A 27,836-nucleotide genomic window follows, 5' to 3' on the forward strand; every position below is an offset into this window, starting at 1 on the left:
AGACATTGCTTGAGTGATTTCATACAGACAAAAAGACCAAATGGAACAAACTTTGCTTTAATGAGAAAGACAGATTTTGTCTTAATGAAAGCAAGATATTAACAAAAGATGGAGCTTAACGAGCAACGCTAAACCTCTTACATTGACCGATAATAACCTAACAGTAATAATCTAATAAGCTAATAATGGACCAAACCCCTTCCGTTGACGGATAATAATCTAACAAGGTAATAATCTAATCTAATAATCTAACAATAAAAATATCATAACCTAATAACCTAAGAATCGAATAATCAAATAATCTAATCACAATAATAATCTAATAATCCTAATAACCCTTTAAGAAAGCTAATGAATCTGAAGTAACAAATTGAGAAATGTCTATCTAGTCAACTAAATTGAAGAATAAACAATCCTAATAAACTACTGAAAAACCAATCTGATTTCTATCTAGAGCCATTTGGCAGATAATTCTTGTGAGGCCCGGACAAGCGGCAGGGTTAATTTGGTCTTTTCTTCTTGGGGAGAGGCCCTGCTTCCTTCCGTGGGCGAAGGCTTCTCCGATGTGCGTTCCTTTCCTTGACGGTTTCAAACACCCTGGAAGACAGGAAACAAACCATCCATTGTTAATTCAATACACCCCATTAAACCGAGCTCCAAGATTTCCATGTCTCCGTGAATTTCTGTCTTTTCTGGCTGTGGCACCTCTGTAAATTGATCAGAAGCATAAATCTGATCTTTCTGGTTGCAGTTCCTTCAAACGTCTTCCTCCTTTTGCTTCATCTTATTTTTGATTTGGTCAGCACCATCAAAGCAAGCTTTGGTCTCCCTATTCCTACTTGCGTTCGAATTGTGTCTTGGTGGGGCACGGCAAGGTTTCCCTGGGAACGCTGGGCTTTAACCAAGCTCTTTGGGGTGCAAGTGGCTTGTAAGGCTTTGCACGGCGGTGAGAGGCGATCCTGCGAGTGCCCTCAGCTTCCCCCGTGGTGCCTTTGAACACGGTCAGCCTGTTTTAGTCCAAAGGCGCAGGCTTTGAGCAGAAAGAGGTAGAACTTGCGCACCGTTTGCACTGGCCGCAGGGAAAGGGGCCTCCCGCCAAATGGGGTGGCTGGGGCGCTTGGCAGCAGGGACACTCCGCGTTGCGGGCCCTCTTGCGGCTTCTCTTCCCTGTCTCCCCATTCTCCTTTCTGGGAGGGCTTTTGCTCCTCTTTGGTTCGCTCACAGTCTGGAAATCAAAGAATCCTTATCAATTTTTCCTTCCTCTCACAAAGCTGGAAATCAGAGCATCCAGCGCCAAAATGCATGGGCCTAAGCAAATTCCTCCCAAGCCTAAAGAGCTGGGAAAACAGCTGGATTTGGGGGCAGGCTGCAGCGCAATGCAAACACAGCACTTGGAGGAAAAAATGCCTCCTTTCTACGGCCTGAAGGGGTGGGATCAATACGTGCCTATCTATAGTTCTCCATTTCTTAATTGTACCTCTCTGCCTAGCATCTATTTACCCCTAGTTCTCCTCCCTGTCCAGGGAATGGCTTTTAAATTCAGCCAAATTCATAAAGACACACAGCTACCCAGTTTCTACTGCCCAAACTAATCTCTTTCTCTCTCTCTCTGTGAAGCAAATTCTGGTTTGTCAGTAAGGAAAGTTTTAGCAGAGCCACAGCACGAGCAGCTCCTTTTTGGGGAGTCGACTGGCATGCTACCAAAGGTCCCTGAACATCTGCAGAATCTCCACGAGCGCAGCCAGCATTACTGATGTTAGCAAGCAGTGGGGAATGAAGGATCTGATTGGAATCAGGGAGGGTACCAGCTCTTGAGAAAGCAGTCAGTAGAGCGTCCAAGCCCAGTTTGGTGACAGTGCTGCTTTCTTGGGTCAAAGTTATGCTCCATAAGAGCATAAGAGCAGCAGCACAAACAAGGCCTGGGCAGCATCTGCTGCGCCTTTCCAGTGGATGGGACAATGTGATCCTGGCAGAGCAGTGTCTCACAGGCTTGCCAGCAGGTTTGGTTCCCTTCTCCCAGTTTCTCCACCCTCCGGGCTTGTCTTGATTTTCTTCCCACTCACCTGAGCAAGACTTTTGGCAAGTTTATATTCTTTTTTCCAGGTGTAGTAGTAGTCCACACACTGGGCCACAGTCTTGCTCTGAATCTGTTGGGAAGAGAAAAAGAAGGACTCTAAAATGGCCATCCTGTAGGGTGCATTGGAGAAAAAGCAGAGTTCTGGAGTCACCTAGGAAGCAAAATCATGGCGTAAATTGAGTAGGGTGTAAAATGAAGTAAATAGCGGGTAAAAGAGGCATTATGCAGTGTGTATTATACAGTGTATTACGCTATGTGGGAACGCATGCGATGCAGAGATCAACAACAAATCCGTGTAGCACAGGTTTTCTTTCCCCCATTCACTCCAGCTCTCCCAGCACAGTGTGTTGCGGAAGCATCAGCGCGCCTAGGAGACCAAATCTGACAGAAGAAGCCTTTGTCTTTGGAAAGAGCTTGGAGGAAAGGGCCTTTGAGGCAGAATCAGCCCTTTCTTGCAGGCCTTTGATATCCCGTTTCATTATTATGTTATTCTTCTTGGGATGTGAGAAGAGAGAGAGAGAGACTGGATTCCAGTATTTGGTAGCAGAAATAATCAACATTTCCTCCTGATGATCTGCTAGTTTAAAACAATGTCCTATGGCTTTACCTGCTTCTGGATGAGATGAAAATCCTTGCCATAGGTGTGAAAAGCCTTTTCGAAGGACTCCTTCTCCTCAGGTGTCCATTTGTCAGAGTCTGGCAAGAAAAGCAGCAGGTCAATTGATGCCTCCATCCACTTGCAGTAGATGCCACTGGCTGCCAAAACAAAATTGGCGCCATCCACCATTCACCTGCGTACATGTCTGCTCCCTTGGGAATAATGGAGACAGGAGCAGGCATTCTCCAGGGGGGGAAAAAAACCCAAAACAACCCCAGGGAAAACTGCAATGCAAGCTGAAGGGGGAGATGCTGCTGCTTTCCCCTGCCCCAGGCAAGAGGAGGCCTTGTGGTGGCGTTATTAGTTGAAGCACAAATGCTTGCCATGGCAATTAAGGGGACGGCAGGCAGTATCTGTCAGTGAAGGAACAAGCTGTGCTTGGCTTACCTGTGTAATGATAATCAGCCAAGGGGTGGCCTTGAGGTGTGGGAGGCCCCCCTGAGAGCAACATGTCCAGAGCCTCCTGCAAGATCAAAGGGAAAAAGGCTTTAGCTTCCCCGCCATAGAAAGGAGCCAACAAACCATCAACGCCGCTACCTTTCAGCTACTTTGCCTCTTCAGGGGTTCAGCCCGCTGGATCTCCTATGGGTTCAACACTGGGGGTTGCTCCCAAACCTTCCTTTTTACTGCCCAAGCCTTTGATCCCACTTGCCAAAGCGTGGCATGTTGCTCACCACCTCAATGCTTCTCCTGAAGCCAGAATTGCCTGCGCTCACTGAGGCTTGTGGGGATTTCCCCTCAGTTCCCCGCAGAATGTGTTAGAGCACACAGATGTGCGGGAGATCGACAAGGGAGCAGGCTGTGGGAGCTGCCAGCAGCGCCTCCAGGAGAGATATTCTCCCTGCTCAAGCCATTTGGGCTCGCCTCTGCTGTAGCTGGAGGAGACACAGCGGGCAGCAAGTTCTCCACTCCTTGTTAGCCCCCCTTCTTCAAAGAGCAGCCAGGAGTGGCTGTCCCAGTGCCCCGGCCTTAGGAATTCCCTGTCCGCTCTTCTGGGCACCCAAAGAGCCGCTTCTTACCGGAAGGCTGCCGCGTGCCTGGTGCAGGCAGTGCAGGGCCAGCTCCAGGTTAGCCGCTGGCCCGGAAACGCCACGGGCGCTGGCCATGTCCAAGAGCTGTCTTACTGCAAGCACAACACAAACCCACTGAAAGTCAGGCTTGAAGCAAGAAAGGGGAAAGGCTGCAATACAAGGGAGAAGGAAAGCACAAGAGCTAAAGACAGCCAAGCGGCTGGAGAGCATGGAAAGGATAGCAAAGAAAGGGGCAGCTGAACCAAGGGCCCACGTAGTGCTGGCTCTCCCTTGAAAGCAGCCTTTGGAATAAGAGGCAGGGGCCAATCTCTCCCCTTCCAGTGGCCAATGCCCCTGACCGGTAGGGAGAGGCAGCAAGTTGTTCTTTTTCCCGCTCTGCTGCAAGAATGGAGCATTCCCCTTGCCTCTAACACTCCCATGGGAGAAGATGGGTGAGACAAGGAAAGATGCAGAGCATGCCAAAAGCTGCCTTTTACCAACAAAAAGGAGCATTTGACACGCCGAGGTATCTCAGGGCTGGAAGAAAAGCTTGGCAGCTACCTCTGTCAGGTTTTCCCATGTCAGAGTCATCTTCCTCCAAAGGCTTCCAGACCAGGGATGCATGCTCTTCCTCCTCACTCGCTGCTGTGGTCTGCAGCTCGGGGAGCTCAGCCTGAAAGTCACTGCCAACCCTGATGTGTCTAAAGGGCAAAGGGAGTGGAGGGGAGAAGGGCAAGTGGTCAAGAGACACATGCCACGGACAGGCTTGAAGCAATCCCAGCCCAACTGTGGAATGACAGGTCTCCTCCTCGCCATTCCTCAGCTTTGCCGCTCTTTAATCCCTAGGGCAAAACTCACGGTCCAGTGTGGGCTCTTGCTTTCCTTTTCATTGTGCCTCTCCTTTGCACCTGGAAGAGAGCAAAACAATGGCCCAGAGAAAAAGAATTCAGCCAAGATGTGTCGCTAGCCTTCCTTCTCCTCCTCGTCGTCATTGCAAAGCACAAGCTCCTGCGTCCCAGCTCCCCTCAATTTGGTGCAATTGCTGGGTTTTTCACGTGGAACTTGCGAGGCAGGAGCCTGTGGCAGCCTGCAGTGTCCTCAAGAGGGGAAGACTGAGGGACAGGCAGTCTTGCCTTCAGGCTTGCCTTCAGTCTTGGGGCCAGTGAGAAGAGCCAAGAGGATGGCACGGAAGTTGTGCCAGGGAAGGCTTAGCTTGGATAGGAGGACCAGGTTCTTCAGCCAGAGGGTGGTTGGGCACTGGCACAGCCTCCCCAGGGAAGGGGTCACAGCACCAGGCCTGACAGAGCTGAAAAATGGACATTTGGCCATTGCTCTTGGGCACAGGGTGCGATTCTTGAAGCTGTCCTGGGCGGGGCCAGGAGCCAGACTCGACTTTGTGGGTGCCTTGCAAGCCAGAAAGTTCTGCCATACTGTGACTGTGTTGTTGAGAAGGACCACTCCAGACGGCCCCATTTCACAGCTGCCTCTGACCATGAGGCAGAGGCAGCCCTACAGGCATTGAAAAACATAGACAAATTGATCCCAATATCTCCATAGAGATAAGAGGATCTATCCTCTATCATTCATCTACAGAGATGCAATGCAGGTAGAAAAAAAAGAATCTAGAAAGATACTAAAATCTAATGTCAGTGTAAATGATGAAAGTATGTAAGAATGGCTGAAACCAGGCCATTTTTGTAAGTGAAAGCCAAGTATTGGAGGACCGTGTCTGTCTTCTGCTTGGTGGGACAGCCAAGTGGAGCCTCCTGCCGTTCTCTTAGTGGTTTGGGGGCAAACGGGGATTTTCTTACCTTTGCCAGTGCCAAAGTAGTGTGGGGATGCCTGCTGGCAGACGAGATCAGGATGTCTACAAGGAGGCCAGATCTGGCACTGAGGCTAGAAGGTGGCTGGTCAGGGGCAGCCCAGGAGCAGATCCTGCAGCTGCTGCTCCAGCGCTGGTCCAGCACCAGTGTTCCACCAACGGCCACAGGAGTGGGAGACAACGACGACAGTTGCTATGGGCACAGCCCAACATTCCATGCCTGGGGAAGCCAGGGGAGCCAGGGGAGCCAGGGGACACAAACAGGGATGGGGCACCTTGGCCTCTTTTACTTCTGCTGCTGCAAGGTTGCCCTGAGGACCTGCCCACTGGACCATTTCATGCTAGACCTGTGGAAAGGGCAAAGCAGTGCAGGGAGAGCCCTGGGTCTTCTGCGTGCTTCTCTGGAAGGTGCCTCCAGCTGAACAGGAGCCTGGCTCTGTCAAAGGGCCCGTAGCACATTGTCTGCACTGGAGAAGCAGAAGGATCCTGGCCCTGGCTCTGCTCCAGCTGCGAGAGGAGCAAGAGCCTGCCAGTCGTTCAGTGGAGAGGCAGCTCCACAGCTTTCTCTCAAAGTGGAAGCATTCATCCAGCCCCCTTTATAAACTGTCTGATGTCTAATGATGTCTCTTGATGTTTCCCTGCCTTTGAGCTGAGCAGCCTCTCACCTCAACCGTCATTCCCTGAAACTTGGAGAAACAGGGTGTTTTTCAGGGGAATTGATGGGGACACTCCACCAGCAATTCCCTAGCAAACATTTAATGCAGAATTCTTTTTTTCTTTCTTCCAGCTCCCTTGCAGAAATGAGATGTTACTCTCAAAAGGCTGGGAGACTAGCACGAACAGAATTACTTTTTCACACGAATGGCCTTCCCACTTGTTTTACTACTTAGGTCCCAGATAGGGCAAAACAGAGCCTGTTTTACTGCTTTCCTGCCTAATGTTAGGCAAAAGCAAATCTTGCTTCCTTCCCAGCCTGCTTGTTGCACACACACACACACACACACACACACACACACACACACACACAGAGCAGCAAAGCCAGGGGGCAGCTGTAAAAAGACCGACTGCAAAGCAGATGCTTTGGAGGCTCCAAATCCCACCTGCAGTGGCTCCGTCAGACAAGAGCAAGCTTGCGTCAGCATCCCAGAACCAGCCTGGTAGTTCCCCCCTCCCTCATCTCGTCTCCATTCTCCCCAGCCCCTGCTACCAAGACCTTGCCAGGCCATGCCATTTGCTGGGCTCGATAAAAGGAGCGAGTTTCCTGCTCCTTTGGTGTAAATACCAAAGGTGTGAGAAGTGAGAGGATAATGTTCACTCCCGCTTTGCTTGATCTAAGGAGCTTGGTCGAGGCCCAGAGCAGGAGGCTGGTCTTTGAAAGGGAAGCTGAAAGTGAGCTGCTGGTTTCTTGGGAGTGCATGTGGATGTTAATTTTATAGAATGGCAGAGGTTGGAAAAGTCCTTGAAGGTGGCCAAGTCCATCTGTCCAGCAAAATGGAACAAAGCTATGTTGCTTGTGGACCAAAAGTACTACAAGCCCCAGCTTTTATCCCCTCCAAGTAGAATGAGACAAGCCCACTCATATAGATCCGATTCATTGAATTAAACCAAGGCTTCCTTTTCATTCCAAGCTGAGATTTTTAGGAATCCAAGGATGAAAGCCCATCATTATTTCATTGGCACAATGGGGAGACACCTTTGGAGGTCCTGCCAGCTGTGCAAGGGGCTGGGCCTGTGGGAGGATGCATGTGCCCAGATTCTTCTCAGGGCCAATAGCGTGTGTGCAACAGCAAACAAATGGGACAGACATTGCTTGAGTGATTTCATACAGACAAAAAGACCAAATGGAACAAACTTTGCTTTAATGAGAAAGACAGATTTTGTCTTCATGAAAACAAGATGCTTACGAAAGATGGAGCTTAACGAGCAACACTAAACCTCTTACATTGACCGATAATAATCTAACAATAATAATCTAATACGCTAATAATGGACCAAACCCCTTCCATTGACGGATAATAATCTAACAATAATAATCTAACAAGGTAATAATCTAATCTAATAATCTAACAATAAAAATATCATAACCTAATAACCTAAGAATCGAATAATCAAATAATCTAATCACAATAATAATCTAATAATCCTAATAACCCTTTAAGAAAGCTAATGAATCTGAAGTAACAAATTGAGAAATGTCTATCTAGTCAACTAAATTGAAGAATAAACAATCCTAATAAACTACTGAAAAACCAATCTGATTTCTATCTAGAGCCATTTGGCAGATAATTCTTGTGAGGCCCGGACAAGCGGCAGGGTTAATTTGGTCTTTTCTTCTTGGGGAGAGGCCCTGCTTCCTTCCGTGGGCGAAGGCTTCTCCGATGTGCGTTCCTTTCCTTGACGGTTTCAAACACCCTGGAAGACAGGAAACAAACCATCCATTGTTAATTCAATACACCCCATTAAACCAAGCTCCAAGATTTCCATGTCTCCGTGAATTTCTGTCTTTTCTGGCTGTGGCACCTCTGTAAATTGATCAGAAGCATAAATCTGATCTTTTTGGTTGCAGTTCCTTCAAACGTCTTCCTCCTTTTGCTTCATCTTATTTTTGATTTGATCGGCACCATCAAAGCAAGCTTTGGTCTCCCTGTTCCTACTTGTGTTCGAATTGTGTCTTGGTGGGGCACGGCAAGGTTTCCCTGGGAACGCTGGGCTTTAACCAAGCTCTTTGGGGTGAAAGTGCATTGTAAGGCTTTGCACGGCGGTGAGAGGCGATCCTGCGAGTGCCCTCAGCTTCCCCCGTGGTGCCTTTGAACACGGTCAGCCTGTTTTAGTCCAAAGGCGCAGGCTTTGAGCAGAAAGAGGTAGAACTTGCGCACCGTTTGCACTGGCCGCAGGGAAAGGGGCCTCCCGCCAAATGGGGTGGCTGGGGCGCTTGGCAGCAGGGACACTCCGCGTTGCGGGCCCTCTTGCGGCTTCTCTTCCCTGTCTCCCCATTCTCCTTTCTGGGAGGGCTTTTGCTCCTCTTTGGTTCGCTCACAGTCTGGAAATCAAAGAATCCTTATCAATTTTTCCTTCCTCTCACAAAGCTGGAAATCAGAGCATCCAGCGCCAAAATCCATGGGCCTAAGCAAATTCCTCCCAAGCCTAAAGAGCTGGGAAAACAGCTGGATTTGGGGGCAGGCTGCAGCGCAATGCAAACACAGCACTTGGAGGAAAAAACGCCTCCTTTCTAGGGCCTGAAGGGGTGGGATCAATACGTGCCTATCTATAGTTCTCCATTTCTTAATTGTACCTCTCTGCCTAGCATCTATTTACCCCTAGTTCTCCTCCCTGTCTAGGGAATGGCTTTTAAATTCAGCCAAATTCATAAAGACACACGGCTACCCAGTTTCTACTGCCCAAACTAATCTCTTTCTCTCTCTCTCTCTGTGAAGCAAATTCTGGTTTGTCAGTAAGGAAAGTTTTAGCAGAGCCACAGCATGGGCAGCTCCTTTTTGGGGAGTCCATTGGCATGCTACAAAAGGTCCCTGAACATCTGCAGAATCTCCACGAGCGCAGCCAGCATTACTGATGTTAGCAAGCAGTGGGGAATGAAGGATCTGATTGGAATCAGGAAGGGTACCAGCTCTTGAGAAAGCAGTCAGTAGAGCGTCCAAGCCCAGTTTGGTGACAGTGCTGCTTTCTTGGGTCAAAGTTATGCTCCATAAGAGCATAAGAGCAGCAGCACCAACAAGGCCTGGGCAGCATCTGCTGCGCCTTTCCAGTGGATGGGACAATGTGATCCTGGCAGAGCAGTGTCTCACAGGCTTGCCAGCAGGTTTGGTCCCCTTCTCCCAGTTTCTCCACCCTCCGGGCTTGTCTTGATTTTCTTCCCACTCACCTGAGCAAGACTTTTGGCAAGTTTATATTCTTTTTTCCAGGTGTAGTAGTAGTCCACACACTGGGCCACAGTCTTGCTCTGAATCTGTTGGGAAGAGAAAAAGAAGGACTCTAAAATGGCCATCCTGTAGGGTGCATTGGAGAAAAAGCAGAGTTCTGGAGTCACCTCGGAAGCAAAATCACGGCGTAAATTGAGTAGGGTGTAAAATGAAGTAAATAGGGGGTAAAAGAGGCATTATGCAGTGTGTATTATACAGTGTATTACGCTATGTGGGAACGCATGCGATGCAGAGATCAACAACAAATCCGTGTAGCACAGGTTTTCTTTCCCCCATTCACTCCAGCTCTCCCAGCACAGTGTGTTGCGGAAGCATCGGCGCACCTAGGAGACCAAATCTGACAGAAGAAGCCTTTGTCTTTGGAAAGAGCTTGGAGGAAAGGGCCTTTGAGGCAGAATCAGCCCTTTCTTGCAGGCCTTTGATATCCCGTTTCATTATTATGTTATTCTTCTTGGGATTTGAGAAGAGAGAGAGAGAGACTGGATTCCAGTATTTGGTAGCAGAAATAATCAACATTTCCTCCTGATGATCTGCTAGTTTAAAACAATGTCCTATGGCCTTACCTGCTTCTGGATGAGATGAAAATCCTTGCCATAGGTGTGAAAAGCCTTTTCGAAGGACTCCTTCTCCTCAGGTGTCCATTTGTCAGAGTCTGGCAAGAAAAGCAGCAGGTCAATTGATGCCTCCATCCACTTGCAGTAGATGCCACTGGCTGCCAAAACAAAATTGGCGCCATCCACCATTCACCTGCGTACATGTCTGCTCCCTTGGGAATAATGGAGACAGGAGCAGGCATTCTCCAGGCGGGAAAAAAAACCCAAAACAACCCCAGGGAAAACTGCCAGGCAAGCTGAAGGGGGAGATGCTGCTGCTTTCCCCTGCCCCAGGCAAGAGGAGGCCTTGTGGTGGCGTTATTAGTTGAAGCACAAATGCTTGCCATGGCAATTAAGGGGACGGCAGGCAGTATCTGTCAGTGAAGGAACAAGCTGTGCTTGGCTTACCTGTGTAATGATAATCAGCCAAGGGGTGGCCTTGAGGTGTGGGAGGCCCCCCTGAGAGCAACATGTCCAGAGCCTCCTGCAAGATCAAAGGGAAAAAGGCTTTAGCTTCCCCGCCATAGAAAGGAGCCAACAAACCATCAACGCCGCTACCTTTCAGCTACTTTGCCTCTTCAGGGGTTCAGCCCGCTGGATCTCATATGGGTTCAACACTGGGGGTTGCTCCCAAACCTTCCTTTTTACTGCCCAAGCCTTTGATCCCACTTGCCAAAGCGTGGCATGTTGCTCACCACCTCAATGCTTCTCCTGAAGCCAGAATTGCCTCCGCTCACTGAGGCTTGAGGGGGTTTCCCCTCAGTTCCCCGCAGAATGTGTTAGAGCACACAGATGTGCGGGAGATCGACAAGGGAGCAGGCTGTGGGAGCTGCCAGCAGCGCCTCCAGGAGAGATATTCTCCCTGCTCAAGCCATTTGGGCTCGCCTCTGCTGTAGCTGGAGGAGACACAGCGGGCAGCAAGTTCTCCACTCCTTGTTAGCCCCCCTTCTTCAAAGAGCAGCCAGGAGTGGCTATCCCAGTGCCCAGGCCTTAGGAATTCCCTGTCCGCTCTTCTGGGCACCCAAAGAGCCGCTTCTTACCGGAAGGCTGCCGCGTGCCTGGTGCAGGCAGTGCAGGGCCAGCTCCAGGTTAGCCGCTGGCCCGGAAACGCCACGGGCGCTGGCCATGTCCAAGAGCTGTCTTACTGCAAGCACAACACAAACCCACTGAAAGTCAGGCTTGAAGCAAGAAAGGGGAAAGGCTGCAATACAAGGGAGAAGGAAAGCACAAGAGCTAAAGACAGCCAAGCGGCTGGAGAGCATGGAAAGGATAGCAAAGAAAGGGGCAGCTGAACCAAGGGCCCACGTAGTGCTGGCTCTCCCTTGAAAGCAGCCTTTGGAATAAGAGGCAGGGGCCAATCTCTCCCCTTCCAGTGGCCAATGCCCCTGACCGGTAGGGAGAGGCAGCAAGTTGTTCTTTTTCCCGCTCTGCTGCAAGAATGGAGCATTCCCCTTGCCTCTAACACTCCCATGGGAGAAGATGGGTGAGACAAGGAGAGATGCAGAGCATGCCAAAAGCTGCCTTTTACCAACAAAAAGGAGCATTTGACACGCCGAGGTATCTCAGGGCTGGAAGAAAAGCTTGGCAGCTACCTCTGTCAGGTTTTCCCATGTCAGAGTCATCTTCCTCCAAAGGCTTCCAGACCAGGGATGCATGCTCTTCCTCCTCACTCGCTGCTGTGGTCTGCAGCTCGGGGAGCTCAGCCTGAAAGTCACTGCCAACCCTGATGTGTCTAAAGGGCAAAGGGAGTGGAGGGGAGAAGGGCAAGTGGTCAAGAGACACATGCCACAGACAGGCTTGAAGCAATCCCAGCCCAACTGGGAAATGACAGGTCTCCTCCTCGCCATTCCTCAGCTTTGCCGCTCTTTAATCCCTAGGGCAAAACTCACGGTCCAGTGTGGGCTCTTGCTTTCCTTTTCATTGTGCCTCTCCTTTGCACCTGGAAGAGAGCAAAACAATGGCCCAGATAAAAAGAATTCAGCCAAGATGTGTCGCTAGCCTTCCTTCTCCTCCTCGTCGTCATTGCAAAGCACAAGCTCTTGCGTCCCAGCTCCCCTCAATTTGGTGCAATTGCTGGGTTTTTCACGTGGAACTTGCGAGGCAGGAGCCTGTGGCAGCCTGCAGTGTCCTCAAGAGGGGAAGACTGAGGGACAGGCAGTCTTGCCTTCAGGCTTGCCTTCAGTCTTGGGGCCAGTGAGAAGAGCCAAGAGGATGGCACGGAAGTTGTGCCAGGGAAGGCTTAGCTTGGATAGGAGGACCAGGTTCTTCAGCCAGAGGGTGGTTGGGCACTGGCACAGCCTCCCCAGGGAAGGGGTCACAGCACCAGGCCTGACAGAGCTGAAAAATGGACATTTGGCCATTGCTCTTGGGCACAGGGTGCGATTCTTGAAGCTGTCCTGGGCGGGGCCAGGAGCCAGACTCGACTTTGTGGGTGCCTTGCAAGCCAGAAAGTTCTGCCATACTGTGACTGTGTTGTTGAGAAGGACCACTCCAGACGGCCCCATTTCACAGCTGCCTCTGACCATGAGGCAGAGGCAGCCCTACAGGCATTGAAAAACATAGACAAATTGATCCCAATATCTCCATAGAGATAAGAGGATCTATCCTCTATCATTCATCTACAGAGATGCAACGCAGGTAGAAAAAAAAGAATCTAGAAAGATACTAAAATCTAATGTCAGTGTAAATGATGAAAGTATGTAAGAATGGCTGAAACCAGGCCATTTTTGTAAGTGAAAGCCAAGTATTGGAGGACCGTGTCTGTCTTCTGCTTGGTGGGACAGCCAAGTGGAGCCTCCTGCCGTTCTCTTAGTGGTTTGGGGGCAAACGGGGATTTTCTTACCTTTGCCAGTGCCAAAGTAGTGTGGGGATGCCTGCTGGCAGACGAGATCAGGATGTCTACAAGGAGGCCAGATCTGGCACTGAGGCTAGAAGGTGGCTGGTCAGGGGCAGCCCAGGAGCAGATCCTGCAGCTGCTGCTCCAGCGCTGGTCCAGCACCAGTGTTCCACCAACGGCCACAGGAGTGGGAGACAACGACGACAGTTGCTATGGGCACAGCCCAACATTCCATGCCTGGGGGAGCCAGGGGAGCCAGGGGAGCCAGGGGACACAAACAGGGATGGGGCACCTTGGCCTCTTTTACTTCTGCTGCTGCGAGGTTGCCCTGAGGACCTGCCCACTGGGCCATTTCATGCTAGACCTGTGGACAGGGCAAAGCAGTGCAGGGAGAGCCCTGGGTCTTCTGCGTGCTTCTCTGGAAGGTGCCTCCAGCTGAACAGGAGCCTGGCTCTGTCAAAGGGCCCGTAGCACATTGTCTGCACTGGAGAAGCAGAAGGATCCTGGCCCTGTCTCTGCTCCAGCTGCGAGAGGAGCAAGAGCCTGCCAGTCGTTCAGTGGAGAGGCAGCTCCACAGCTTTCTCTCAAAGTGGAAGCATTCATCCAGCCCCCTTTATAAACTGTCTGATGCCTAATGATGTCTCTTGATGTTTTCCCGCCTTTGAGCTGAGCAGCCTCTCACCTCAACCGTCATTCCCTGAAACTTGGAGAAACAGGGTGTTTTTCAGGGGAATTGATGGGGACACTCCACCAGCAATTCCCTAGCAAACATTTAATGCAGAATTCCTTTTTTCTTTCTTGCAGCTCCCTTGCAGAAATGAGATGTTACTCTCAAAAGGCTGGGAGACTAGCACGAACAGAATTACTTTTTCACACGAATGGCCTTCCCACTTGTTTTACTACTTAGGTCCCAGATAGGGCAAAACAGAGCCTGTTTTACTGCTTTCCTGCCTAATGTTAGGCAAAAGCAAATCTTCCTTCCTTCCCAGCCTGCTTGTTGCACACACACACACACACACACACACACACACACACACACACACACACACAGAGCAGCAAAGCCAGGGGGCAGCTGTATCAAGGCCCACTGCAAAGCAGATGCTTTGGAGGCTCCAAATCCCACCTGCAGTGGCTCCGTCAGACAAGAGCAAGCTTGCGTCAGCATCCCAGAACCAGCCTGGTAGTTCCCCCCTCCCTCATCTCGTCTCCATTCTCCCCAGCCCCTGCTCCCAAGACCTTGCCAGGCCATGCCATTTGCTGGGCTCGATAAAAGGAGCGAGTTTCCTGCTCCTTTGGTGTAAATACCAAAGGTGTGAGAAGTGAGAGGATAATGTTCACTCCCGCTTTGCTTGATCTAAGGAGCTTGGTCGAGACCCAGAGCAGGAGGCTGGTCTTTGAAAGGGAAGCTGAAAGTGAGCTGCTGGTTTCTTGGGAGTGCATGTGGATGTTAATTTTATAGAATGGCAGAGGTTGGAAAAGTCCTTGAAGGTGGCCAAGTCCATCTGTCCAGCAAAATGGAACAAAGCTATGTTGCTTGTGGACCAAAAGTACTACAAGCCCCAGCTTTTATCCCCTCCAAGTAGAATGAGACAAGCCCACTCATATAGATCCGATTCATTGAATTAAACTAAGGCTCCCTTTTCATTCCAAGCTGAGGTTTTTAGGAATCCAAGCATGAAAGCCCATCGTTATTTCATTGGCACAATGGGGACACACCTTTGGAAGTCCTGCCAGCTGTGCAAGGGGCTGGGCCTGTGGGAGGACGCACGTGCCCAGATTCTTCTCAGGGCCAATACCGTGTTTGCAACACCAAACAAATGGGACAGACATTGCTTGAGTGATTTCATACAGACAAAAAGACCAAATGGAACAAACTTTGCTTTACTGAGAAAGACAGATTTTGTCTTCATGAAAACAAGATACTTACGAAAGATGAAGCGTAACGAGCAACACCAAACCTCTTACATTGACGGATAATAATCTAACAATAATAATCTAATAAGCTAATAATGGACCAAACCCCTTCCGTTGACGGATAATAATCTAACAAGGTAATAATCTAACAAGGTAATAATCTAATCTAATAATCTAACAATAATAATATCATAACCTAATAACCTAAGAATTGAATAATCAAATAATCTAATCACAATAATAATCTAATAATCCTAATAACCCTTTAAGTAAGCTAATGAATCTGAAGTAACAAATTGAGAAATGTCTATCTAGTCAACTAAATTGAAGAATAAACAATCCTAATAAACTACTGAAAAACCAATCTGATTTCTATCTAGAGCCATTTGGCAGATAATTCTTGTGAGGCCCGGACAAGCGGCAGGGTTAATTTGGTCTTTTCTTCTTGGGGAGAGGCCCTGCTTCCTTCCGTGGGCGAAGGCTTCTCCGATGTGCGTCCCTTTCCTTGACGGTTTCAAACACCCTGGAAGACAGGAAACAAACCATCCATTGTTAATTCAATACACCCCATTAAACCGAGCTCCAAGATTTCCATGTCTCCGTGAATTTCTGTCTTTTCTGGCTGTGGCACCTCTGTAAATTGATCAGAAGCATAAATCTGATCTTTCTGGTTGCAGTTCCTTCAAACGTCTTCCTCCTTTTGCTTCATCTTATTTTTGATTTGGTCAGCACCATCAAAGCAAGCTTTGGTCTCCCTATTCCTACTTGCGTTCGAATTGTGTCTTGGTGGGGCACGGCAAGGTTTCCCTGGGAACGCTGGGCTTTAACCAAGCTCTTTGGGGTGCAAGTGGCTTGTAAGGCTTTGCACGGCGGTGAGAGGCGATCCTGCGAGTGCCCTCAGCTTCCCCCGTGGTGCCTTTGAACACGGTCAGCCTGTTTTAGTCCAAAGGCGCAGGCTTTGAGCAGAAAGAGGTAGAACTTGCGCACCGTTTGCACTGGCCGCAGGGAAAGGGGCCTCCCGCCAAATGGGGTGGCTGGGGCGCTTGGCAGCAGGGACACTCCGCGTTGCGGGCCCTCTTGCGGCTTCTCTTCCCTGTCTCCCCATTCTCCTTTCTGGGAGGGCTTTTGCTCCTCTTTGGTTCGCTCACAGTCTGGAAATCAAAGAATCCTTATCAATTTTTCCTTCCTCTCACAAAGCTGGAAATCAGAGCATCCAGCGCCAAAATCCATGGGCCTAAGCAAATTCCTCCCAAGCCTAAAGAGCTGGGAAAACAGCTGGATTTGGGGGCAGGCTGCAGCGCAATGCAAACACAGCACTTGGAGGAAAAAACGCCTCCTTTCTACGGCCTGAAGGGGTGGGATCAATACGTGCCTATCTACAGTTCTGCATTTCTTAATTGTACCTCTGTGCCTAGCATCTATTTACCCCTAGTTTTTCTCCCTGTCTAGGGAATGGCTTTTAAATTCAGCCAAATTCATAAAGACACACGGCTACCCAGTTTCTACTGCCCAAACTCATCTCTTTCTCTCTCTCTCTGTGAAGCAAATTCTGGTTTGTCAGTAAGGAAAGTTTTAGCAGAGCCACAGCACGGGCAGCTCCTTTTTGGGGAGTCGACTGGCATGCTACAAAAGGTCCCTGAACATCTGCAGAATCTCCACGAGCGCAGCCAGCATTACTGATGTTAGCAAGCAGTGGGGAATGAAGGATCTGATTGGAATCAGGGAGGGTACCAGCTCTTGAGAAAGCAGTCAGTAGAGCGTCCAAGCCCAGTTTGGTGACAGTGCTGCTTTCTTGGGTCGAAGTTATGCTCCATAAGAGCATAAGAGCAGCAGCACAAACAAGGCCTGGGCAGCATCTGCTGCGCCTTTCCAGTGGATGGGACAATGTGATCCTGGCAGAGCAGTGTCTCACAGGCTTGCCAGCAGGTTTGGTCCCCTTCTCCCTGTTTCTCCACCCTCCGGGCTTGTCTTGATTTTCTTCCCACTCACCTGAGCAAGACTTTTGGCAAGTTTATATTCTTTTTTCCAGGTGTAGTAGTAGTCCACACACTGGGCCACAGTCTTGCTCTGAATCTGTTGGGAAGAGAAAAAGAAGGACTCTAAAATGGCCATCCTGTAGGGTGCATTGGAGAAAAAGCAGAGTTCTGGAGTCACCTAGGAAGCAAAATCATGGCGTAAATTGAGTAGGGTGTAAAATGAAGTAAATAGCGGGTAAAAGAGGCATTATGCAGTGTGTATTATACAGTGTATTACGCTATGTGGGAACGCATGCGATGCAGAGATCAACAACAAATCCGTGTAGCACAGGTTTTCTTTCCCCCATTCACTCCAGCTCTCCCAGCACAGTGTGTTGCGGAAGCATCAGCGCGCCTAGGAGACCAAATCTGACAGAAGAAGCCTTTGTCTTTGGAAAGAGCTTGGAGGAAAGGGCCTTTGAGGCAGAATCAGCCCTTTCTTGCAGGCCTTTGATATCCCGTTTCATTATTATGTTATTCTTCTTGGGATGTGAGAAGAGAGAGAGAGAGACTGGATTCCAGTATTTGGTAGCAGAAATAATCAACATTTCCTCCTGATGATCTGCTAGTTTAAAACAATGTCCTATGGCTTTACCTGCTTCTGGATGAGATGAAAATCCTTGCCATAGGTGTGAAAAGCCTTTTCGAAGGACTCCTTCTCCTCAGGTGTCCATTTGTCAGAGTCTGGCAAGAAAAGCAGCAGGTCAATTGATGCCTCCATCCACTTGCAGTAGATGCCACTGGCTGCCAAAACAAAATTGGCGCCATCCACCATTCACCTGCGTACATGTCTGCTCCCTTGGGAATAATGGAGACAGGAGCAGGCATTCTCCAGGGGGGGAAAAAAACCCAAAACAACCCCAGGGAAAACTGCAATGCAAGCTGAAGGGGGAGATGCTGCTGCTTTCCCCTGCCCCAGGCAAGAGGAGGCCTTGTGGTGGCGTTATTAGTTGAAGCACAAATGCTTGCCATGGCAATTAAGGGGACGGCAGGCAGTATCTGTCAGTGAAGGAACAAGCTGTGCTTGGCTTACCTGTGTAATGATAATCAGCCAAGGGGAGGCCTTGAGGTGTGGGAGGCCCCCCTGAGAGCAACATGTCCAGAGCCTCCTGCAAGATCAAAGGGAAAAAGGCTTTAGCTTCCCCGCCATAGAAAGGAGCCAACAAACCATCAACGCCGCTACCTTTCAGCTACTTTGCCTCTTCAGGGGTTCAGCCCGCTGGATCTCCTATGGGTTCAACACTGGGGGTTGCTCCCAAACCTTCCTTTTTACTGCCCAAGCCTTTGATCCCACTTGCCAAAGCGTGGCATGTTGCTCACCACCTCAATGCTTCTCCTGAAGCCAGAATTGCCTGCGCTCACTGAGGCTTGTGGGGATTTCCCCTCAGTTCCCCGCAGAATGTGTTAGAGCACACAGATGTGCGGGAGATCGACAAGGGAGCAGGCTGTGGGAGCTGCCAGCAGCGCCTCCAGGAGAGATATTCTCCCTGCTCAAGCCATTTGGGCTCGCCTCTGCTGTAGCTGGAGGAGACACAGCGGGCAGCAAGTTCTCCACTCCTTGTTAGCCCCCCTTCTTCAAAGAGCAGCCAGGAGTGGCTGTCCCAGTGCCCCGGCCTTAGGAATTCCCTGTCCGCTCTTCTGGGCACCCAAAGAGCCGCTTCTTACCGGAAGGCTGCCGCGTGCCTGGTGCAGGCAGTGCAGGGCCAGCTCCAGGTTAGCCGCTGGCCCGGAAACGCCACGGGCGCTGGCCATGTCCAAGAGCTGTCTTACTGCAAGCACAACATAAACCCACAGAAAGTCAGGCTTGAAGCAAGAAAGGGGAAAGGCTGCAATACAAGGGAGAAGGAAAGCACAAGAGCTAAAGACAGCCAAGCGGCTGGAGAGCATGGAAAGGATAGCAAAGAAAGGGGCAGCTGAACCAAGGGCCCACGTAGTGCTGGCTCTCCCTTGAAAGCAGCCTTTGGAATAAGAGGCAGGGGCCAATCTCTCCCCTTCCAGTGGCCAATGCCCCTGACCGGTAGGGAGAGGCAGCAAGTTGTTCTTTTTCCCGCTCTGCTGCAAGAATGGAGCATTCCCCTTGCCTCTAACACTCCCATGGGAGAAGATGGGTGAGACAAGGAAAGATGCAGAGCATGCCAAAAGCTGCCTTTTACCAACAAAAAGGAGCATTTGACACGCCGAGGTATCTCAGGGCTGGAAGAAAAGCTTGGCAGCTACCTCTGTCAGGTTTTCCCATGTCAGAGTCATCTTCCTCCAAAGGCTTCCAGACCAGGGATGCATGCTCTTCCTCCTCACTCGCTGCTGTGGTCTGCAGCTCGGGGAGCTCAGCCTGAAAGTCACTGCCAACCCTGATGTGTCTAAAGGGCAAAGGGAGTGGAGGGGAGAAGGGCAAGTGGTCAAGAGACACATGCCACGGACAGGCTTGAAGCAATCCCAGCCCAACTGTGGAATGACAGGTCTCCTCCTCGCCATTCCTCAGCTTTGCCGCTCTTTAATCCCTAGGGCAAAACTCACGGTCCAGTGTGGGCTCTTGCTTTCCTTTTCATTGTGCCTCTCCTTTGCACCTGGAAGAGAGCAAAACAATGGCCCAGAGAAAAAGAATTCAGCCAAGATGTGTCGCTAGCCTTCCTTCTCCTCCTCGTCGTCATTGCAAAGCACAAGCTCCTGCGTCCCAGCTCCCCTCAATTTGGTGCAATTGCTGGGTTTTTCACGTGGAACTTGCGAGGCAGGAGCCTGTGGCAGCCTGCAGTGTCCTCAAGAGGGGAAGACTGAGGGACAGGCAGTCTTGCCTTCAGGCTTGCCTTCAGTCTTGGGGCCAGTGAGAAGAGCCAAGAGGATGGCACGGAAGTTGTGCCAGGGAAGGCTTAGCTTGGATAGGAGGACCAGGTTCTTCAGCCAGAGGGTGGTTGGGCACTGGCACAGCCTCCCCAGGGAAGGGGTCACAGCACCAGGCCTGACAGAGCTGAAAAATGGACATTTGGCCATTGCTCTTGGGCACAGGGTGCGATTCTTGAAGCTGTCCTGGGCGGGGCCAGGAGCCAGACTCGACTTTGTGGGTGCCTTGCAAGCCAGAAAGTTCTGCCATACTGTGACTGTGTTGTTGAGAAGGACCACTCCAGACGGCCCCATTTCACAGCTGCCTCTGACCATGAGGCAGAGGCAGCCCTACAGGCATTGAAAAACATAGACAAATTGATCCCAATATCTCCATAGAGATAAGAGGATCTATCCTCTATCATTCATCTACAGAGATGCAATGCAGGTAGAAAAAAAAGAATCTAGAAAGATACTAAAATCTAATGTCAGTGTAAATGATGAAAGTATGTAAGAATGGCTGAAACCAGGCCATTTTTGTAAGTGAAAGCCAAGTATTGGAGGACCGTGTCTGTCTTCTGCTTGGTGGGACAGCCAAGTGGAGCCTCCTGCCGTTCTCTTAGTGGTTTGGGGGCAAACGGGGATTTTCTTACCTTTGCCAGTGCCAAAGTAGTGTGGGGATGCCTGCTGGCAGACGAGATCAGGATGTCTACAAGGAGGCCAGATCTGGCACTGAGGCTAGAAGGTGGCTGGTCAGGGGCAGCCCAGGAGCAGATCCTGCAGCTGCTGCTCCAGCGCTGGTCCAGCACCAGTGTTCCACCAACGGCCACAGGAGTGGGAGACAACGACGACAGTTGCTATGGGCACAGCCCAACATTCCATGCCTGGGGGAGCCAGGGGAGCCAGGGGAGCCAGGGGACACAAACAGGGATGGGGCACCTTGGCCTCTTTTACTTCTGCTGCTGCGAGGTTGCCCTGAGGACCTGCCCACTGGGCCATTTCATGCTAGACCTGTGGACAGGGCAAAGCAGTGCAGGGAGAGCCCTGGGTCTTCTGCGTGCTTCTCTGGAAGGTGCCTCCAGCTGAACAGGAGCCTGGCTCTGTCAAAGGGCCCGTAGCACATTGTCTGCACTGGAGAAGCAGAAGGATCCTGGCCCTGGCTCTGCTCCAGCTGCGAGAGGAGCAAGAGCCTGCCAGTCGTTCAGTGGAGAGGCAGCTCCACAGCTTTCTCTCAAAGTGGAAGCATTCATCCAGCCCCCTTTATAAACTGTCTGATGCCTAATGATGTCTCTTGATGTTTTCCCGCCTTTGAGCTGAGCAGCCTCTCACCTCAACCGTCATTCCCTGAAACTTGGAGAAACAGGGTGTTTTTCAGGGGAATTGATGGGGACACTCCACCAGCAATTCCCTAGCAAACATTTAATGCAGAATTCCTTTTTTCTTTCTTGCAGCTCCCTTGCAGAAATGAGATGTTACTCTCAAAAGGCTGGGAGACTAGCACGAACAGAATTACTTTTTCACACGAATGGCCTTCCCACTTGTTTTACTACTTAGGTCCCAGATAGGGCAAAACAGAGCCTGTTTTACTGCTTTCCTGCCTAATGTTAGGCAAAAGCAAATCTTGCTTCCTTCCCAGCCTGCTTGTTGCACACACACACACACACACACACACACACACACACACACACACACAGAGCAACAAAGCCAGGGGGCAGCTGTAACAAGGCCCACTGCAAAGCAGATGCTTTGGAGGCTCCAAATGCCACCTGCAGTGGCTCCGTCAGACAAGAGCAAGCTTGCGTCAGCATCCCAGAACCAGCCTGGTAGTTCCCCCCTCCCTCATCTCGTCTCCATTCTCCCCAGCCCCTGCTCCCAAGACCTTGCCAGGCCATGCCATTTGCTGGGCTCGATAAAAGGAGCGAGTTTCCTGCTCCTTTGGTGTAAATACCAAAGGTGTGAGAAGTGAGAGGATAATGTTCACTCCCGTTTTGCTTGATCTAAGGAGCTTGGTCGAGGCCCAGAGCAGGAGGCTGGTCTTTGAAAGGGAAACTGAAAGTGAGCTGCTGGTTTCTTGGGAATGCATGTGGATGTTAATTTTATAGAATGGCAGAGGTTGGAAAAGTCCTTGAAGGTGGCCAAGTCCATCTGTCCAGCAAAATGGAACAAAGCTATGTTGCTTGTGGACCAAAAGTACTACAAGCCCCAGCTTTTATCCCCTCCAAGTAGAATGAGACAAGCCCACTCATATAGATCCGATTCATTGAATTAAACCAAGGCTTCCTTTTCATTCCAAGCTGAGATTTTTAGGAATCCAAGGATGAAAGCCCATCATTATTTCACTGGCACAATGGGGAGACACCTTTGGAGGTCCTGCCAGCTGTGCAAGGGGCTGGGCCTGTGGGAGGATGCACGTGCCCAGATTCTTCTCAGGGCCAATACCGTGTTTGCAACAGCAAACAAATGGGACAGACATTGCTTGAGTGATTTCATACAGACAAAAAGACCAAATGGAACAAACTTTGCTTTAATGAGAAAGACAGATTTTGTCTTAATGAAAGCAAGATATTAACAAAAGATGGAGCTTAACGAGCAACGCTAAACCTCTTACATTGACCGATAATAACCTAACAGTAATAATCTAATAAGCTAATAATGGACCAAACCCCTTCCGTTGACGGATAATAATCTAACAAGGTAATAATCTAATCTAATAATCTAACAATAAAAATATCATAACCTAATAACCTAAGAATCGAATAATCAAATTATCTAATCACAATAATAATCTAATAATCCTAATAACCCTTTAAGAAAGCTAATGAATCTGAAGTAACAAATTGAGAAATGTCTATCTAGTCAACTAAATTGAAGAATAAACAATCCTAATAAACTACTGAAAAAGCAATCTGATTTCTATCTAGAGCCATTTGGCAGATAATTCTTGTGAGGCCCGGACAAGCGGCAGGGTTAATTTGGTCTTTTCTTCTTGGGGAGAGGCCCTGCTTCCTTCCGTGGGCGAAGGCTTCTCCGATGTGCGTTCCTTTCCTTGACGGTTTCAAACACCCTGGAAGACAGGAAACAAACCATCCATTGTTAATTCAATACACCCCATTAAACCGAGCTCCAAGATTTCCATGTCTCCGTGAATTTCTGTCTTTTCTGGCTGTGGCACCTCTGTAAATTGATCAGAAGCATAAACCTGATCTTTCTGGTTGCAGTTCCTTCAAACGTCTTCCTCCTTTTGCTTCATCTTATTTTTGATTTGGTCAGCACCATCAAAGCAAGCTTTGGTCTCCCTATTCCTACTTGTGTTCGAATTGTGTCTTGGTGGGGCACGGCAAGGTTTCCCTGGGAACGCTGGGCTTTAACCAAGCTCTTTGGGGTGCAAGTGGCTTGTAAGGCTTTGCACGGCGGTGAGAGGCGATCCTGCGAGTGCCCTCAGCTTCCCCCGTGGTGCCTTTGAACACGGTCAGCCTGTTTTAGTCCAAAGGCGCAGGCTTTGAGAAGAAAGAGGTAGAACTTGCGCACCGCTTGCACTGGCCGCAGGGAAAGGGGCCTCCCGCCAAATGGGGTGGCTGGGGCGCTTGGCAGCAGGGACACTCCGCGTTGCGGGCCCTCTTGCGGCTTCTCTTCCCTGTCTCCCCATTCTCCTTTCTGGGAGGGCTTTGGCTCCTCTTTGGTTCGCTCACAGTCTGGAAATCAAAGAATCCTTATCAATTTTTCCTTCCTCTCACAAAGCTGGAAATCAGAGCATCCAGCGCCAAAATCCATGGGCCTAAGCAAATTCCTCCCAAGCCTAAAGAGCTGGGAAAACAGCTGGATTTGGGGGCAGGCTGCAGCGCAATGCAAACACAGCACTTGGAGGAAAAAACGCCTCCTTTCTACGGCCTGAAGGGGTGGGATCAATACGTGCCTATCTATAGTTCTCCATTTCTTAATTGTACCTCTCTGCCTAGCATCTATTTACCCCTAGTTCTCCTCCCTGTCCAGGGAATGGCTTTTAAATTCAGCCAAATTCATAAAGACACACAGCTACCCAGTTTCTACTGCCCAAACTAATCTGTTTCTCTCTCTCTCTGTGAAGCAAATTCTGGTTTGTCAGTAAGGAAAGTTTTAGCAGAGCCACAGCACGGGCAGCTCCTTTTTGGGGAGTCGACTGGCATGCTACAAAAGGTCCCTGAACATCTGCAGAATCTCCACGAGCGCAGCCAGCATTACTGATGTTAGAAAGCAGTGGGGAATGAAGGATCTGATTGGAATCAGGGAGGGTACCAGCTCTTGAGAAAGCAGTCAGTAGAGCGTCCAAGCCCAGTTTGGTGACAGTGCTGCTTTCTTGGGTCAAAGTTATGCTCCATAAGAGCATAAGAGCAGCAGCACCAACAAGGCCTGGGCAGCATCTGCTGCGCCTTTCCAGTGGATGGGACAATGTGATCCTGGCAGAGCAGTGTCTCACAGGCTTGCCAGCAGGTTTAGTCCCCTTCTCCCAGTTTCTCCACCCTCCGGGCTTGTCTTGATTTTCTTCCCACTCACCTGAGCAAGACTTTTGGCAAGTTTATATTCTTTTTTCCAGGTGTAGTAGTAGTCCACACACTGGGCCACAGTCTTGCTCTGAATCTGTTGGGAAGAGAAAAAGAAGGACTCTAAAATGGCCATCCTGTAGGGTGCATTGGAGAAAAAGCAGAGTTCTGGAGTCACCTCGGAAGCAAAATCACGGCGTAAATTGAGTAGGGTGTAAAATGAAGTAAATAGCGGGTAAAAGAGGCATTATGCAGTGTGTATTATACAGTGTATTACGCTATGTGGGAACGCATGCGATGCAGAGATCAACAACAAATCCGTGTAGCACAGTTTTTCTTTCCCCCATTCACTCCAGCTCTCCCAACACAGTGTGTTGCGGAAGCATCGGCGCACCTAGGAGACCAAATCTGACAGAAGAAGCCTTTGTCTTTGGAAAGAGCTTGGAGGAAAGGGCCTTTGAGGCAGAATCAGCCCTTTCTTGCAGGCCTTTAATATCCCGTTTCATTATTATGTTATTCTTCTTGGGATTTGAGAAGAGAGAGAGAGAGACTGGATTCCAGTATTTGGTAGCAGAAATAATCAACATTTCCTCCTGATGATCTGCTAGTTTAAAACAATGTCCTATGGCTTTACCTGCTTCTGGATGAGATGAAAATCCTTGCCATAGGTGTGAAAAGCCTTTTCGAAGGACTCCTTCTCCTCAGGTGTCCATTTGTCAGAGTCTGGCAAGAAAAGCAGCAGGTCAATTGATGCCTCCATCCACTTGCAGTAGATGCCACTGGCTGCCAAAACAAAATTGGCGCCATCCACCATTCACCTGCGTACATGTCTGCTCCCTTGGGAATAATGGAGACAGGAGCAGGCATTCTCCAGGGGGGAAAAAAAACCCCAAAACAACCCCAGGGAAAACTGCAATGCAAGCTGAAGGGGGAGATGCTGCTGCTTTCCCCTGCCCCAGGCAAGAGGAGGCCTTGTGGTGGCGTTATTAGTTGAAGCACAAATGCTTGCCATGGCAATTAAGGGGACGGCAGGCAGTATCTGTCAGTGAAGGAACAAGCTGTGCTTGGCTTACCTGTGTAATGATAATCAGCCAAGGGGTGGCCTTGAGGTGTGGGAGGCCCCCCTGAGAGCAACATGTCCAGAGCCTCCTGCAAGATCAAAGGGAAAAAGGCTTTAGCTTCCCCGCCATAGAAAGGAGCCAACAAACCATCAACGCCGCTACCTTTCAGCTACTTTGCCTCTTCAGGGGTTCAGCCCGCTGGATCTCCTATGGGTTCAACACTGGGGGTTGCTCCCAAACCTTCCTTTTTACTGCCCAAGCCTTTGATCCCACTTGCCAAAGCGTGGCATGTTGCTCACCACCTCAATGCTTCTCCTGAAGCCAGAATTGCCTGCGCTCACTGAGGCTTGTGGGGATTTCCCCTCAGTTCCCCGCAGAATGTGTTAGAGCACACAGATGTGCGGGAGATCGACAAGGGAGCAGGCTGTGGGAGCTGCCAGCAGCGCCTCCAGGAGAGATATTCTCCCTGCTCAAGCCATTTGGGCTCGCCTCTGCTGTAGCTGGAGGAGACACAGCGGGCAGCAAGTTCTCCACTCCTTGTTAGCCCCCCTTCTTCAAAGAGCAGCCAGGAGTGGCTATCCCAGTGCCCAGGCCTTAGGAATTCCCTGTCCGCTCTTCTGGGCACCCAAAGAGCCGCTTCTTACCGGAAGGCTGCCGCGTGCCTGGTGCAGGCAGTGCAGGGCCAGCTCCAGGTTAGCCGCTGGCCCGGAAACGCCACGGGCGCTGGCCATGTCCAAGAGCTGTCTTACTGCAAGCACAACACAAACCCACTGAAAGTCAGGCTTGAAGCAAGAAAGGGGAAAGGCTGCAATACAAGGGAGAAGGAAAGCGCAAGAGCTAAAGACAGCCAAGCGGCTGGAGAGCATGGAAAGGATAGCAAAGAAAGGGGCAGCTGAACCAAGGGCCCACGTAGTGCTGGCTCTCCCTTGAAAGCAGCCTTTGGAATAAGAGGCAGGGGCCAATCTCTCCCCTTCCAGTGGCCAATGCCCCTGACCGGTAGGGAGAGGCGGCAAGTTGTTCTTTTTCCCGCTCTGCTGCAAGAATGGAGCATTCTCCTTGCCTCTAACACTCCCATGGGAGAAGATGGGTGAGACAAGGAAAGATGCAGAGCATGCCAAAAGCTGCCTTTTACCAACAAAAAGGAGCATTTGACACGCCGAGGTATCTCAGGGCTGGAAGAAAAGCTTGGCAGCTACCTCTGTCAGGTTTTCCCATGTCAGAGTCATCTTCCTCCAAAGGCTTCCAGACCAGGGATGCATGCTCTTCCTCCTCACTCGCTGCTGTGGTCTGCAGCTCGGGGAGCTCAGCCTGAAAGTCACTGCCAACCCTGATGTGTCTAAAGGGCAAAGGGAGTGGAGGGGAGAAGGGCAAGTGGTCAAGAGACACATGCCACGGACAGGCTTGAAGCAATCCCAGCCCAACTGTGGAATGACAGGTCTCCTCCTCGCCATTCCTCAGCTTTGCCGCTCTTTAATCCCTAGGGCAAAACTCACGGTCCAGTGTGGGCTCTTGCTTTCCTTTTCATTGTGCCTCTCCTTTGCACCTGGAAGAGAGCAAAACTGGCCCAGAGAAAAAGAATTCAGCCAAGATGTGTCGCTAGCCTTCCTTCTCCTCCTCGTCGTCATTGCAAAGCACAAGCTCCTGCGTCCCAGCTCCCCTCAATTTGGTGCAATTGCTGGGTTTTTCACGTGGAACTTGCGAGGCAGGAGCCTGTGGCAGCCTGCAGTGTCCTCAAGAGGGGAAGACTGAGGGACAGGCAGTCTTGCCTTCAGGCTTGCCTTCAGTCTTGGGGCCAGTGAGAAGAGCCAAGAGGATGGCACGGAAGTTGTGCCAGGGAAGGCTTAGCTTGGATAGGAGGACCAGGTTCTTCAGCCAGAGGGTGGTTGGGCACTGGCACAGCCTCCCCAGGGAAGGGGTCACAGCACCAGGCCTGACAGAGCTGAAAAATGGACATTTGGCCATTGCTCTTGGGCACAGGGTGCGATTCTTGAAGCTGTCCTGGGCGGGGCCAGGAGCCAGACTCGACTTTGTGGGTGCCTTGCAAGCCAGAAAGTTCTGCCATACTGTGACTGTGTTGTTGAGAAGGACCACTCCAGACGGCCCCATTTCACAGCTGCCTCTGACCATGAGGCAGAGGCAGCCCTACAGGCATTGAAAAACATAGACAAATTGATCCCAATATCTCCATAGAGATAAGAGGATCTATCCTCTATCATTCATCTACAGAGATGCAACGCAGGTAGAAAAAAAAGAATCTAGAAAGATACTAAAATCTAATGTCAGTGTAAATGATGAAAGTATGTAAGAATGGCTGAAACCAGGCCATTTTTGTAAGTGAAAGCCAAGTATTGGAGGACCGTGTCTGTCTTCTGCTTGGTGGGACAGCCAAGTGGAGCCTCCTGCCGTTCTCTTAGTGGTTTGGGGGCAAACGGGGATTTTCTTACCTTTGCCAGTGCCAAAGTAGTGTGGGGATGCCTGCTGGCAGACGAGATCAGGATGTCTACAAGGAGGCCAGATCTGGCACTGAGGCTAGAAGGTGGCTGGTCAGGGGCAGCCCAGGAGCAGATCCTGCAGCTGCTGC

At 50.2% G+C, this 27,836-nt stretch overlaps 1 protein-coding gene and 1 long non-coding RNA gene across 2 annotated transcripts in view; one reads left to right on the forward strand and one right to left on the reverse strand.

Annotated features, from left to right (window-relative positions):
• LOC111941366 (uncharacterized) overlaps window positions 1-27,836 on the forward strand; it is a 298,151-nt gene that overhangs the window by 133,288 nt on the left and 137,027 nt on the right. The window lies entirely within an intron of this gene.
• On the reverse strand, window positions 42-5,733 carry LOC147648481 (zinc finger protein 541-like). The gene is made up of 9 exons (XM_086868096.1): window positions 5,557-5,733; window positions 4,604-4,653; window positions 4,307-4,446; window positions 3,755-3,858; window positions 3,123-3,198; window positions 2,685-2,773; window positions 2,064-2,147; window positions 1,062-1,225; window positions 42-597 (listed from the first exon to the last, which is right to left on the reverse strand). The coding sequence occupies exons 2-9, from the start codon at window positions 4,633-4,635 to the stop codon at window positions 501-503; spliced, it is 786 nt and encodes a 261-aa protein (XP_086724222.1). The 5' UTR covers window positions 4,636-4,653; window positions 5,557-5,733; the 3' UTR covers window positions 42-500.

The sequence above is a fragment of the Cyanistes caeruleus genome, chromosome Z (assembly GCF_971803275.1).
Source record: "Cyanistes caeruleus chromosome Z, bCyaCae1.hap1.1, whole genome shotgun sequence".
Taxonomy (NCBI): Eukaryota; Metazoa; Chordata; class Aves; order Passeriformes; family Paridae; genus Cyanistes; species Cyanistes caeruleus.

What these genes read in the sequence shown, in the direction of transcription:
- LOC147648481 (XM_086868096.1), bottom strand. Translation starts at nt 4,635, where the DNA reads ATGAAAAGGAAAGCAAGAGCCCACACTGGACC. An exon ending in GGCTGATTATCATTACACAG is followed by an intron (nt 2,774 to 3,122) that starts GTAAGCCAAGCA and finishes TTTTCTTGCCAG; the next exon opens with ACTCTGACAAATGGACACCT. An exon ending in TTGCCAAAAGTCTTGCTCAG is followed by an intron (nt 1,226 to 2,063) that starts GTGAGTGGGAAG and finishes TTTGATTTCCAG; the next exon opens with ACTGTGAGCGAACCAAAGAG.